General features: G+C 40.8%; 1 protein-coding gene across 1 annotated transcript in view; it reads left to right on the forward strand.

Moving 5' to 3' along the window:
* The window catches only part of CLMP (CXADR like cell adhesion molecule), a 260,841-nt gene extending 252,055 nt beyond the window's left edge, over positions 1-8,786 (forward strand). The window contains exon 7 of the mRNA XM_085647260.1: positions 1,743-8,786. Within this exon, the coding sequence (XP_085503386.1) occupies positions 1,743-2,037 (295 nt within the window). The 3' untranslated portion in view covers positions 2,038-8,786. The remainder of the gene's footprint in view (positions 1-1,742) is intronic.
* The last annotated feature ends 5,804 nt before the right edge of the window (positions 8,787-14,590 follow it).

Consider the following 14,590-nt stretch of genomic DNA (forward strand, 5'->3'; position numbering starts at 1 on the left):
TCCTCAGATGGAGCAGAGCAAGATGAGGGCATCCTGAGAGGCCCTATGCCCCTCACTGTTGCAGGCCCCCTTGTGGAAGGCCTCTTCGTCAAGAGCAGTGGCAACTGCCCTAACGGTGAGGTACCTGGGAGACAAGTGCATTAATTGAGATGGCGCTCCCTGCTGTGGGAACTACACATTGTGAGAGAAAGCAGGGGAAGGCTGATTGTTGTTAAAATGGAGCATTGTTCGATCAACCCTGTGTAAGGAGGGAGGGCAGACACCTGTTGGCCATGTTCTCAGTCCAGGCTTGCTCCACCCAAGATACTCTGCTTGCCAGTGGTCATCTTCACAAGCTGTTCCACCCTTCGGATGGGGGAGGCTGCCACAGAGTCACCTGCTCCTCAATTTGGTATCCCTGGAAATACGGTACTGGGCTTGGAAGCTGACCTGTGCGTTTTGCGGGCAGATGCAGTTGAGAATTGAGCATGGTGACCAAACTAAGTGTGTCCCTACTATTTGCACATACCATGGGGCACTTTGTACTTTGTTGGTGGCCTTATGGGAGGAATCCTTGATGGAGGCCCCGATTACCCTGAGGACATTACCAGATTGTTTTGAAAGCAAGCCGAAGCTACCATATCCCCCGAAGCAGGAGCGCAGATGTTACTGCAGCCTACAGTGTAAGATTGCATTTATCCCCAGATGGAGTTCATCACGTACCCCATAACATGTACTTGAAGCGCCGGTGTGCTACCTCTATAGGTTCACTACAGTTGTAGGTGATTTACCCTATGTGTTTATGGTTTTACTTAGTGGTCATGTACTATGATGATACCTGGTGATTTATGTGGGCTTGCTCTAACCTAACTGCTGTATTTCATGCCCTGATGTTATGATATGTGTCGTTTTTACCTTGCTTGTTCAGGATAACGAGTATTATTTCAGGATTTGCATTTGTATGCGCAGTGAGGGTGTTTTCCTGGCGTGTGCAACATATAAATCCGCATCTTATTGCACTACCAGTGATATTATGACAATTGCCTAGTTGGCAAAGTAATTATTGGTTCATGTTGTCTCGGTTTATATGCAATACAGAAATGTATTTTTATATAATATTGTGTGGTCTCTCTTTTGTGGTGTATTTATTGTGTCACTAGTGTGTGTGTGTTATCCAAACGCTTCACATATTGCCTCTGGGATAAGCCTGACAGCTCTGCCAAGCTTCCAAGGGGGTGAGCAGGGGTTATCTTGGGTGTGTAACTCCCTTACCCTGACTAGGGTGGTGGGTTCTGCCTGGCTTATGTGCATAACCTAGCCAACCAGAAACCCGATTCTAACAGGTTTGTAAAATAAAAGCATCGTCAAACCTTCCTACTCAAATATACTTCATCTTACAGTACTAACATGCCATTTACTAGTCATTTCAACAGCTGTTAACAACCTGAAATGATGAGGAAATACAAAAAAGAATTTCCCTTGGGGCTCTTAGTAAAAGTCACCATTCAATAATTATACAATGTCTTTGTTTAAAAGATTTTGCCCTTGTGCTGACATTGCTGCATGACAATTCTCATCTTCCCTCCCGAAATGGAAATGTGGATTTTGGAGTTGATAGGAGCACAATTAATAGATCTAGGTTGCACTTAGTGGAGCTTTGAAAAGTACAGAAAAGAGGGGCATTTTTTGCATTTGTTACATTGCTTTTGGTGAATGTTGTTATTTGAACTGCTATTTATCCATCCTTTGTATTTCTCCTCTAGGGAAGATGCCGAGGCACCGAAAGCCCGTCTAGTTCAGCCAGGTTCTTCTTTCTCAGGTTCCAGAAGTTCCCGCTCTGGCTCCTCCTCTACCCGGTCGACCAATAACAGTGCATGTCGCAGTCAACAGACGCTTTCAACTCAAGCTACGCCCCGTTCAGGGCCCATACATTTCAGCCATGGCCATGCAGAAGCAAGAGGCTCAGAGTCAAGACCAGGAAGTTATGCCAGTCCTATGAAATTAGATGCCACACCAATCATGATGCCCACCCAAAACACAGCATTCCAGATGGTCTAAAAATGTATCCTCTGTACTGGTATTTGCAACAGAGACACTGTGCAGCCTTCTGAGTCTCTGATTGTTCGACTTATATTTTTGGATTCCAGTACTTTGGGCCATTGGATAGGCTACCAACTATTTTGACATTAAATATCTGCAGATAACCTGGTTTGTCACAAGCTGACCATGACCAGTCCTACACCATCCAAACATTATATCCAGACACCGGCTCTTCAGAGATAGACTCCATCTTTATTTGCTTTATCCTGGTTACCGGATGTTGCAACATTCCAGTGTTCACACTAAACTATCGCAATGGAAATGGGAAGTTTGGAATAGAAAGAGTTAAACAGTGGATGAAAATGAAAACAGCCACGCCCACTACATATTTTCTGTAGCTGCAAATCCCTTTGAGACTTGCAGGTGTTTTATTTTGTGCTTGGCCAACTATGGCTGCTGATTGGTTGAAATCTATTGTAACAAGTTCTGTAAGGTGCCGCTCTAGAAACAGAAAGCCATCACCTAAAAAATTATTCCATATTCTGTTCAAAACACAATAGCTACTAATCAGACTGTGTGACCGGCTGTTTTAAGCTTAATTACCTGCTTCATGACAACCAGCAGTTAGTGGGATGATCGCAGTGCACTCCCCTTATGTCATGATGAATTTTTAGGAAAGAAAATTGGTGCTTCGTTTCCGGGAAGGATAATTTCTAACACTGTCCACTCCCATGAAGTCAGACATCCCTGTACAGTTATTGCTCAGTATAGTGCTCAAATCAGCAGCAAAAGAAAGTAAGAATTCTGGCATGAAGTGGCAGGTGTGCAGCTAGTACTCTGTGTGATCCTGTGTAAGTCACTAGCTCACTGTGTACCAGCAATTGGCAAACCGTCTGCAAAAGGTTACCATTTGTGTATTCATTCCCATTCACAGTGCAGAGAATATGGCAGTGCTTTGCAATATGCAATCATTTAGCACTTAGCAGTTGCACTTTTCATTATCACCCTCACTTCATCAACCTTTCCTCACATTACCGGACAATCTGCTTTCCTATGACTTTTCCACTTCCAGCATAATTTTACCATAATCCTTCTTCCTCCCACGAATACCAAAGATGCTGGCTGTACACATCTAACTAAATCTATGGCAATCCTCTATGTATGCCTCAACCTACATTATTTGATGTGGTTATTCCTTCCTCTTCTAAACATTTAAACATCAGAGTGTGCAAATTGACAGGGAAGGATTGTGAATACAAACAAGTTTCTAACTTTGTGGGTTTAACCACCTTTGCAAAGGGTCCCAACAACCCCCTCCCCTGAGAACTCCATAAACCCGCAAATGTTCTAGAATTATAAATTCTATCAATTAGAATCTCCCCATTGTGCGCTCTAAAGACACTTGTTGAGCATCTAAGTTTAGCTTATGATGCACAAAATGTGTAGTGAATTAAGCCCAAAATGACCTGATATGTATAGCACTTTATATGCTTTTGGACTGATGCAAAGTACTTTCATTTTTCCCGTATGCACGAATAGAGGCACAGTGAGATAATGGGCCTGGTTTAGAGTTTGGTGGATGGTGTACTCTGTCACAAATATGACGGATATCTCATCCGTTTTATTACAAGTGCCATAGGATCTAATGTCCTTGTAACTAGGCAGATGAAAAATCCTCTGCACTGGAGCCTCTCTACCACATATCTTAATAATATGACCTCTACTTCTTGAACAGAACGTTTGTTGTAATAGCCTCATTCCCACTAGTGTACTTTTAACCCTTAACATAGCTCCATCAGATCTTACCACTCCCTCCTCTCTTCCAGACTGTAAACTTACATGTCCTTGCTCATATTTTTAAAATATTTTTAGTGCAGACCTCCTGGCATTTTTTTTAGCACCTCAACCGCCTGTGTCTAACTGGGTTTGCCCTGGGGCCTTATTATAGCAGGGGCCCTGGAGGCGCAATGGGCATGTGTGCCTGCTTTGCATGCCCACAGGGCACTCTGGTATCACAGAAAGGGCAGCAGACGCTTGTGCCACTCTTTCTGTAATACAGATAGAACTGGTGCACATATAGCACCAGCGCTATCACTAGAGGGTGATACCTCATTTGCCTCTGCTCCCACGCCGTATTATAGGTGCAGAGGCAAAGAAACTGTCAGGAGGTGCACTGATAGTGCGCCACCTCAAAGGTGCTGCACTGTCAGTGCACCCCCTAACGGCAGCTCTCTAGAGGCGGAAAGGGGGTCCTAGACATCCCCTTGCAGGCAGGTGCAGTCACTCACTGCACCCACCTGCAAAGGGATCTCTAGTCCCCCTTAAATGTGCAGGAGGGTTTCTGCCTGCACAGTGAAACACAGAACTGCTGCTTAAAAGATGCTCCGTATTTCACTTGAATGGGCTGCCCCCAGGGAAGCACGAAAATGCGCATGCCCTTGGGGCAGCGCAGTCAACATAATCCGGCGCACTCCCCTTGTTAGCGCGGAGCGCACGTTTTAAAAGGTGTGCTCAGCGCTAACAAGGAGAGTGCCCCGTTTTCTATAATACGGGTCAGAACTCAACATGGTACTGGCACGGCCTCAAAAATTATATATAAAGTGATAACCAACTTAACATTTTCCAGCAGCTTAGATCTCTTGTTATGTACCCAGCATTTCCTTGCTATGCATGCTTACTACTCAAACTCTAAAACATGTATCCCAATATGTAAGAAAAGACCTGTGTCCCTCTGCTGTATTGAGACTTCCGATATTTATTCCTCATTGTGTACTGTTACTACAGAAATGCATGAATTTACATTTTAGTATGTGGAATCGTAACTGCTATTTCCATTTATGCATGTCCAAGTGTGGACTATAAAGTGTTGCACCTTCCCTTCTAACCCCTCTGCAATGCCACTACTAATGTATTAGACCTAGTACTGACGCATGCAGCATCCCGTTCATTGTAGCCATTTCCCCAGTTTCCCTTTCCATTTTCCAACACATTGTCTGCATCCACTTTCTACAATGAAATCTCCCAACCCAGGGGCTTGATTGGCCTCAATCATCTTCTTCAGCACTGCTGTCAAGCTCCCACTAAATCAACTGCACTATCACCAGCTTCCTTTATGGAAGAACTCACCTACCTACTCACATCAATACTCATTACTCATCTAGCCTTAATCAAAAACATCAATGTGAGCTGCTCAATTAATCGTCTGTGTGCAAAGATCTCAAAAGAGTTTGCAAAATTCAAGTGCACGCCATCCACAAATCATCCATCCTGTAAGTTAAGGGACACAGGGACTAAAAAGGGAATTCGATTTGATTTGCCTGATCTTCTCTTCATACTACTGATATTTCCATACATTTCTCCAGCATTAGGGTGAAGCTTACTACCCTATTGCTGCCTGGGCAACTCACTTTTCACACAACCTTGGTTGATTGTACTTGACTGGCCAAACGGATTTTAGTACGTGCCTCACCGATGACCTCTATTAATTGATGGCCAAGAGTAGGTCAGAGAGGCATCCAACAGATCTGTGTAGCTGGGGTGGAACATTTTAAGAAAGTGGATAAGGTGCCTGCAACAAATGAGGGTGGAGCAGGCAATCAAACAGGAAATGGCAAGGGCAAGAAAATACAGCAAGAAAAGGCAGCACTACCAATGCAAGAAGTGACAAGGAAAGGACTGAGCACAAAGGTAGACAACTTTGGCAAAGAAGTGATGATGGGGAGATTTACTGAAGATCACAATAGTGCTTCCCGTACCACCATGGTTAGCATAACATATGTAAAAGAAACAAGTCTGAAGAATAGAATAGAGTGTGCCCCCTCCCATACACAGCCTAAAAATGAAATCCAAATGTGAGGAGAGGGAACAGCTGCATGGAAATGGGAGTCGCTGACAACCTGTGACAACCACCTTGGTTGATTGACAGCCTCCTCATTCCTTCCATTGTTTTCAATGAGACTACATTGGTCGATTCTGGTCCTCCGGTACACTCCTTGTTCTCAATAATCAGCCATCGATTGTGCTGTGCATGTCTCTGTACGATCCCACAAGATCCTCAGGCAGCTTCCTGTGTAGCTCATTTTCTTGCTGAACTTTACTTCCCTTGTGCCTGACAGACATTATACTTACATCTGCACTGTTTGTCGCATGCCTTGTTAAATATTCTGTGTACCTGTAGGTGTGTCATTATTTTTCACAAAAATATCTTTTTAAGCAGTTCTAAATCTTCCTTCTAACACTTTTTGTTCTCCACTTAGCCTTTGAACTATGCTCTAGTTGTGCTTCCTCAATACCAATCTCAAAGCATGAGTGTGGTCTCAGCAGTAATCTGTATAAGTATGAGTGAGTGAGCTACACTTAAAGTGCAGAATGCAAATGTTTCATCCAGAAACGAGCACGAGTGTCATCCCATAAGCCGAACACTCTTCAGGGTCCAACTTAGTTCTTCAGATAAGCCACAGAAGTGCACTGCAAATTGTAAAGTTTTTCCTCTGTTAACATTATCACTTATGTCTTCAAAAATGGGCAAGACCGGCAAACATGATGGTTCCAAACTGAATTGTAAAGAACAATATCAAAATGTAGTTTTTGGCAGAAAAACATCGCTGCAAAAGCCAATTTCTACGGGGAATTCTCTCACAAAACAACATTTTGATCAGGAAAATTGTTTCATAAAAACTTTTTTACATTTCGTCTACAGGCAAAGTTTTTTTAAATTTACAAAACTCTGTAACCCTTGTGAAGTGAAAAGTTTGAATACTTCTCAAAAGGCAAAAGCAAAATTAAAGTTTTGCCCACTTCAAGATATATCCAGACAAGAGAAAACGCATGCCACTGTATGGTTGGCTGGTTCAAACGTTTTCATGTATACAAAATATGTCGAGAGGTCCATTCTTACTCAATAGTCTGAGGTCACTTCAACATATTATTCTGTTATGACTTGTCCCAGCTCAACATTGCTGAATCTTCTTTTAGCAAGGACTGACCAGACACCGATGCCGGGTCTTTCGTAAGAAAAACATTATCACTGTCTGTGTTTGTCACATACAGCACCATTGACTAGTACTTAAATAGTAAAACCATAGACCAATGGATGAATGACATCCTTGCAATGAGATAAATCTTCACTGCAAAGATGTTCTTCTTGACATTTTAATATTGGCAGTGCCCTGATGCCAGCACTGGCTGTCCAACGTTCTTCTCGGACTGTCTCTGCTCAGAGACGCTCGCCCAGCTCATCGATTAGAACTAAGAAATGCTGGAAATAGCCTGTCTGACCATTATGGGTTTCCTAAAACATTTCCTAGCAAAGCGTTTCCTGACTCGTTAGAAGAGTTGTAATTTGCATCTAACTTGTGTTCAAACTATCTAATTCAAGGCTAGAGGTGTCCCCAAAGAGTAGTCTTATCACAACACTTCCTGACTGTTTCCCTGAAACCACCTTTAATTTGAGCTTCTGCTAAAAACTTGTTATGAGAAATTGATTATGTGTTGTCTGCCTTCAGAGACTACTAGTTCAGCTCCTTGCATGAGGCCTTTTCCAGCTGAGGAACTAACACCAAACCTGGTGTAATGTAAAATCAGGGCAATATTTACAACACTGTGTTTTTTTTGGTTTTTTTAACAGATTTTATTGGGTTTTAGATGCAAGCAATACATTCAGCATGGTTGTCACGTCTGGGTACAGCATGAGAGACCTCGGTACAGTAAACAACAAAATCTGTCCTAAGGAATCAAAAGCATCTATAAACAAACAGTCCCCCCTCCCACCAATATTTACTCCACTGTTGATGGGATTTGAATTTGTATGCACCAAGTTCCTTTTAAAGAAATACTTCAAACAGACATTGGTTCAAGTAAGTAGGTACACATGGAAGAATGTATGCTCAATGTGTTGTTTTTACTTTCACAAGGTTTCATCCACCAGATATGGAATTTTGGACAGAAGTAATATTTTGAGATCTTCAACTGTGACAGACTTAAAACAATTTTCTATAGCTCTGATGATGGTACATACCCTTCTTAGCACTGCATGAGAGAGTGTTAGGAGCTTTCAACAAGGTACTCAGGCCCAGTGATGCTCTCCAACAGAATTAACAAATGCCCCTAGCATGGTGACCATCCACATTGAATTTTTTACTATCGCTCATAAAGCCAAGACGGGATAATCAAAGTGATCCAAACTAAGGATGAGTTTCACCACAGGTTTGTGAGCTCAAAATGAAAGCAACGAAAGTTTATACATGAGCTAAATAATATTATATCTATGATGTAACAAATATTTTTTTTGTAAAAGGGAAACATATTTCATATAAACCATTTTATGTAATAAAATACTGTAATGCGTGGATTTTTTATTTTGTGCCTGGTAAAAGTACGCACAGTACAAGCTTAAGGAATGATTGCTCTGCTGCTCTTTGCCATGAAAATGCACTTTGCTCCCACTTGCTATAGGTAATGCTGCATTTTAAGTAAGGCTAATAAGCCTAAGTATTGATTCCTTTCAATTTTCAATCACGCTCACTGAGCTACAATCTATGTTTCAGAATGTGTGTCGGCTAGAGGGCAAATTGTGATCTACTGCCCCAAACTTTCACCAAGTGTATGCAGTGCGTTCTTGCACATTTGGAAATATTCACATTTTTTACTGATTTTCTTTGAGGGAGGGTTGTAAATAGGAATGACAAATTTGTGGTACTGCTCCACTGCAGAAACCTACGATCATCAAGACCAAAGTTTTATTAAAGGACAGAAATTCAGAAATTGAACAACATTGTGTATCCTGTGTCTGTTATCATTGTGTGTGGACTTGTATGAATAAATTCAACAAATGCAACATATATTACAGCAAGAATCTATAGAAACCTTGCCTAAGTTTCACTTAACAATTAATAGAAGGGCTGATGTAACTACACCTACTTGAAGCAGATAATTTTTAGGTCGAGCCTGGGAAGTGCATGCGCTGCTCTGCTAAGCATGCTGTATTGAGGTAGGGACTTGATCCTCCGCCCACATTTTTCATTGGCTTGTGTCATTGTCCACTGTAAACTATGGCTGTTCATTGGTCAAAAGGCTTAGTAGTCCCTCCCTATTACTGCCTTGTCTCATTTTGTTACCCCCCATGGAGACACCCCTGTTACTTGTGTTGTTGCTCGGTAGGCTTTAATCACAGCGTCCGAGCACTATTTCTCAAATAGCATTGTCCTGCCCGCTGTTGCAAGCAGGACACACTCTCTCATAACGCTTTTTAAAAAGTTTATAGCACAAATTTGCAATGCAACAGGTCCCGCATTTACGAGAGTTTAAGCTATTGGCATTGTAAATGACAATGCCTTTTTTTAATCTTTTTTAAATACAGTACATAAATAAAAGTCATTTTCATTTACAATGCCAATAGCTCAAACTCTCATAAGTGTAAGACCTATTGAATTGCTAATGCTTGCTTGCAAATGGTAGTGCGACATAATAGTATTGCATCCACTAAATAACCAGACGCTACATTGTTAAAGTAATAATATAATTATCATTCATACCTTAACAAACCCTTACCCAGACTTGTCTTCTGATTTAGTGTTAAGGTTTATGTAAAGTATGAAATATTTTTCTCATGTGACATGCCATATGTGTTATAGTAGTTATAGCTATCGGAAAAGGTGAGAGGAGCTGGTATACTTACTATTAAAGATAAATAATCATCCTTTTAGGCCTGGAAATAAAAAAATGCATTGAGTATAATGTTTCATGGGGCGTGGGAATATGTTTATGTTTTGGATCAAAGATGTGCGCACTGGGAAATGTCAATGTTAGGCTGATATCTGAAGCCAGGACAATATTGATGGGATCTTTATGCGTGTACTACAGCATCTTACTTTATTGTTGTAAATTCTTTTCTCTAACTAAGATGGCATGGATCCATGAAAATTACTAGGGAGAGTTACAGAGAAGTTGATATTGTCACTGGGGGGCCACTTCTGGTCTATATGAATGTGTGAAAAATGTGAACGCTATGTGGGAGCATAAGGTGGTGGAACGCATAAGGAGAAGATCGCTAAAGTCCAAAAGTGGTCTTCACTAAAACCATCTATGCCATGCATATGGTCACCAAGACCAAGACAGAAAAAGAATGACGAAACAATGCAAGAAATGTTTGCACAATCCTATCGTCTTTGACACACTTAAAGGTATTGAGCATTGGCCATAATGGCGTTCCAAATTTTGAAATGCATTTTCCAAACTACAACACAATAGATGTGCAACTTCCTTTCAAATGTTTGTTTTAATGATAAACCACAAGTTACCCAAGCACTGCTTCATAAAGATAGTACTGCCACCAGCTGTTCTATTTCATCGACAGTGTGAGACGTAGGCCAAGATTAGGCTCCAGAATTTAAGATGATTCTGTTTTTTTTAATACTTTATGGATGAAGCTTCCAGGTTCTAATGGATTGTGGGGCCTGGGGGGGGGGAGGGGGGCGGAGAGTGCAACTATGAAAAAAGGTCCATAAAGTGGGCATCTAACTTAAGTGCAGTGACTTTGCTTAGTATTGCCAGTTGGAGTGTTCTGCTTGGGAAATACAATCACTGTTCCAAAAAGGGCATTTGCCCTAATACTCCAACCACATCTGGGCGAAGAAACTCTAAAAATACAAAAAATGATGCAGCGGAATGGATCTGGGAATCTCTTATTGTGGAAGGACACTTAAATTAATCCTTTGCCTGGAATATATATCCAAATGATTTCTTTATATATTCAAAAACCCCACCAGCATATGGTCCAAAGTTGTGTTTATATTTATATTCACTGAAAAAACCATAGGTTTCACACATGTTATAGTTAGCTGTACATTTCACTCGTAAAAAACCAATGAAATTCCCCCGTTATAGTTAGTGCAGGCAACTGTAACTCACGCGACCGCAATCCTCTGCTGATGCTAATACTGTATTTAGACACTTATTTGCCCATGTCTTCTTCCATTAAATTTTAGCTATACATATATTACAAATATTTTTTTTTCATAAAGACACATATGTCATCAGCAGAAGATTGCGGTCGCGTGAGTTATAGTTGCCTGCACTAACTATAACGGGGGAATTTCATTGGTTTTTTACGAGTGAAATGTACAGCTAACTATAACATGTGTGAAACCTATGGTTTTTTCAGTGAATTTGCAAGGTTTTTTAAATGCTAATTCCTAACTATAACGTGTGTGAAACCTATGTTTTTTTCAGTGAATTTGTACGGTTTTTTAAATGCTAAGTTACTTTACGCCATTCGTGGCGTGCGCGCCCAGTTAACGCAGTTCGTTCCGTGCTTGCACGGTGCGCTTCGCGCACCGTGCGCGCACAGTGAGCACGCGGTGCGCTTCGCGCTCCGCGCGCCTACTTTACGCAGTTAGTGCCGTGCACGCACGGTGGTCACGCGGTGCGCTGCGCGCACCGCGTGACCACGTTATGCGGGATGGGCCATGTACGCAAGATGCGCTTCGCGCATCGTGCGCACATGGGGGACATATTATGCGCATCATTGTGAAATGTATTCTTTATTATTTTCATATGTGTAATATGGCATGCACAAATGGTGCCCTTCGGGCACCATTTGCACACGGGGTGGGGAGAGTGTGGATAATTTTTATTTTTTTTTTAATTTTTATCGTAAGCGTAATCGGCGATTTTTCGAAAAAAAAAAAATTTTTTTTTTGGCCTTGGGGGTAGTTTGGGGACCCGTATATCACTGCTGGGTGGTTATGATCTCAACATACTGCCCCTTTAGACATTTTTTGGCTTCATTTATGCTGCCCCACTCAGAGTGCGAGAGAGAAAATGGCGGCCGCTGCTTCCTGGTTTCGGCCGATTCGAATGTTTACTAAGATCTAAGAGCCAATCAGAATCGCGCTCGCGCACGTCACCGTACGCGTGCGGTAAGCGCACCGTAAGCGCACCGTAAGCTGGCTCAGATATATATATTGATTTAAAGGCTATTTTCTCAGAATCTACTGAACAGATTTACACCAAACCTACAAAAGGCACTTCCTTGACCTGAGGACTACCTCTCTGCCAAATTTCATTTAATTCTGTTCAGCCGTTCGGGCTGTAGCTCTGTCTAAAGGTCCTATGGAAAAATGCATGGGAAAAATGCGTTTTGGGACCCCCCTTTTATCTCAGCCCCCGCTAGACGAATCCCCCCGAGACTTTCAGGGTAGGAGCGGAGCTCAACGCCCCACCTATTTTGAAAATTTTGCGAGGATTCGTCGACCGGCGCCAAAGTTATTCAAAATAGAATGTTGCGGATTTCCTATGGTAAGAGGGTCCTAACTATAACTATCTACTGGCGACCGCCAGTAGATAATGTATATGTTTTTCAAGAAGGATCAATACACAACATATTTAAAAAAATGTTTAAATCAACATACAACATGTATATACACCAGAGTCAATATACCTAAATAATCACAAATCTATCTGTACACAAATATATATGATTCCTAATTGCCCTAACTACTATTACGGATGTAGAATTGTTTTTTTAAAATACAATAATTATCATTTGCAATCCGTATACACGAAGATAGCCCATCTACATAAGCACTCAATCATTAAGTTATGCTCAACAATTCATTTTTGTACTTAATTCTAGTTTTTTAGGGCTTCTCCAGAAAGTGGTGTCGACGCGTTTCAGCCCGGTTAGTTAAGGCCTCTTCAGGACTGGGGCAAAAGGAAACCTACAATAAACAAAATGTATTCCTTGTATTTACATACATACACATAGACATATATATTTTATAAAGGGGGTCAAATTATTTACACAGGGAAACGAGGGATACCATGGTTTGCATATCAAATTAAATCACAGGGCCTTATCTTGGCACAGCAGTAAGCAAAGTGCGAATACAAAGAAAGTGAACAAAAATGATAATGGTAAAAATGGAAAAACTTTACTATCACCAATATGAGGAAACCTATTCGTAGGTCAGAGCAAGCCTCAACTTTTATTAACGAAAAGTATGTATTTATCGTTAGATGTTGAGTATTGAATCTATTGTTGTGGTCTTCCATATAATTTTCCGTGCGGTGTATTGAATATGATATCATCATGTCGTTTAATAGAGTTACATCCTCCTGGGACCATTGTGCTAGTTTGCCATTGGTTGTTTTTGGGCCTCTAAGAAAGTTGGAATAAGTTAAGGTTAGTGACAATACCTGGCGGCGTGGACACATGCGTCCTTTTTCCTAACAATTCACAATTGCATGGATTGGTGGGATGGAGGTGTGCACGTGCACGATAATTAGCTTCAAGGTTGCACTCCGACTGACTATTTTTATTGTTTAATTATTTTTTTTAACTTTTATTCACTTGTTATTCACTTTTTATTCACTTTCTTGATATTATTTAATTTGTTTTTTGACGAGATCCGCGCACTTGCTTGGTCATTTGTTGTAGCCAGAAATAGGTAAAAGTTGAGGTAACTGCGTGCTATGACCTAAGAATAGGTTTCCTCATATTAATACTCATATTGGTGATAGTAAAGTTTTTCTGTTTTTACCATTATAATTTTTGTTCACTTTCTTTGTATTCGTACTTTGCTTACTGCTGCGCCAAGATAAGACTCTGTGATTTAACTTGATACGCTAACCATGCTATCCCTCTTTTCCCTGTGTAAATATTTTGACCCCCTTTATAAAATATATATGTCTATGTCTATATATGTATATATGTACTACAAGGAATACGTTTTGTTTACTGTAGGTTTCCTTTTGCCCCAGTCCTGATGAGGCCCTAACTAACCCGGCTGAAACACGTCGACACCACATTCTGGAGAAGCCCTAAAAAACTAGAATTAAGTGCAAAAAGGAATTGTTGAGAACAACTTAATGATTGAAGAGGTTCATCAATTTTCCCACTTGCTGTGCTTATAGAGATGGGCTATCTTCGTGAATACGGATTGCAAATGATTACTATTGTGTTTTTAAAAAAAAATCTGCATCCGTAATAGTAGTTATGCTAATTAGGAATCATATATATTTGTGTACAGATACATTTGTGAGTGTTTACGTATATTGAATTTGGTGTATATACATGTTGTATGTTGATTTTTTTTTATATATGTTGTGTATTGATCCTTCTTTAAAAACATATACATATAAATATAAACACAACTTTGGACCATATGCTGGTGGTGGTTTTTGAATATATAAAGAAATCATTTGGATATATTCCAGGTGAAGGATTAATTTAAGTGTCCTTCCACAATATGAGATTTCCAGATCCATTCTGCTGCATCATTTTTTGTATTTTGGGAAATACAATCAGTCACATGATCTGTTGTGGCGCAGGGATCCAGAGGGCTTACTAAACAGTGTTGCTCCTCTCATTTGTAGCTAGTCTGGAGCCAGCAAACCTTCCTGACAGTCAGAAGATGTGCTTTGTTATTGCAATATATGGTACTACTAATGGGTCAACTCTGCTTCTTCGCCAGTCAATCAATGGACTTCTTACAGATGCCTCCCTGGAATACTTCTAACCCCTTTGACATCTGCAAACAATTAACAATCGCTCCTTTCAATCTCTTGTTGG

The sequence above is a fragment of the Triturus cristatus genome, chromosome 3_2, assembly GCF_964204655.1.
Source record: "Triturus cristatus chromosome 3_2, aTriCri1.1, whole genome shotgun sequence".
NCBI classification, from domain to species: domain Eukaryota; kingdom Metazoa; phylum Chordata; class Amphibia; order Caudata; family Salamandridae; genus Triturus; species Triturus cristatus.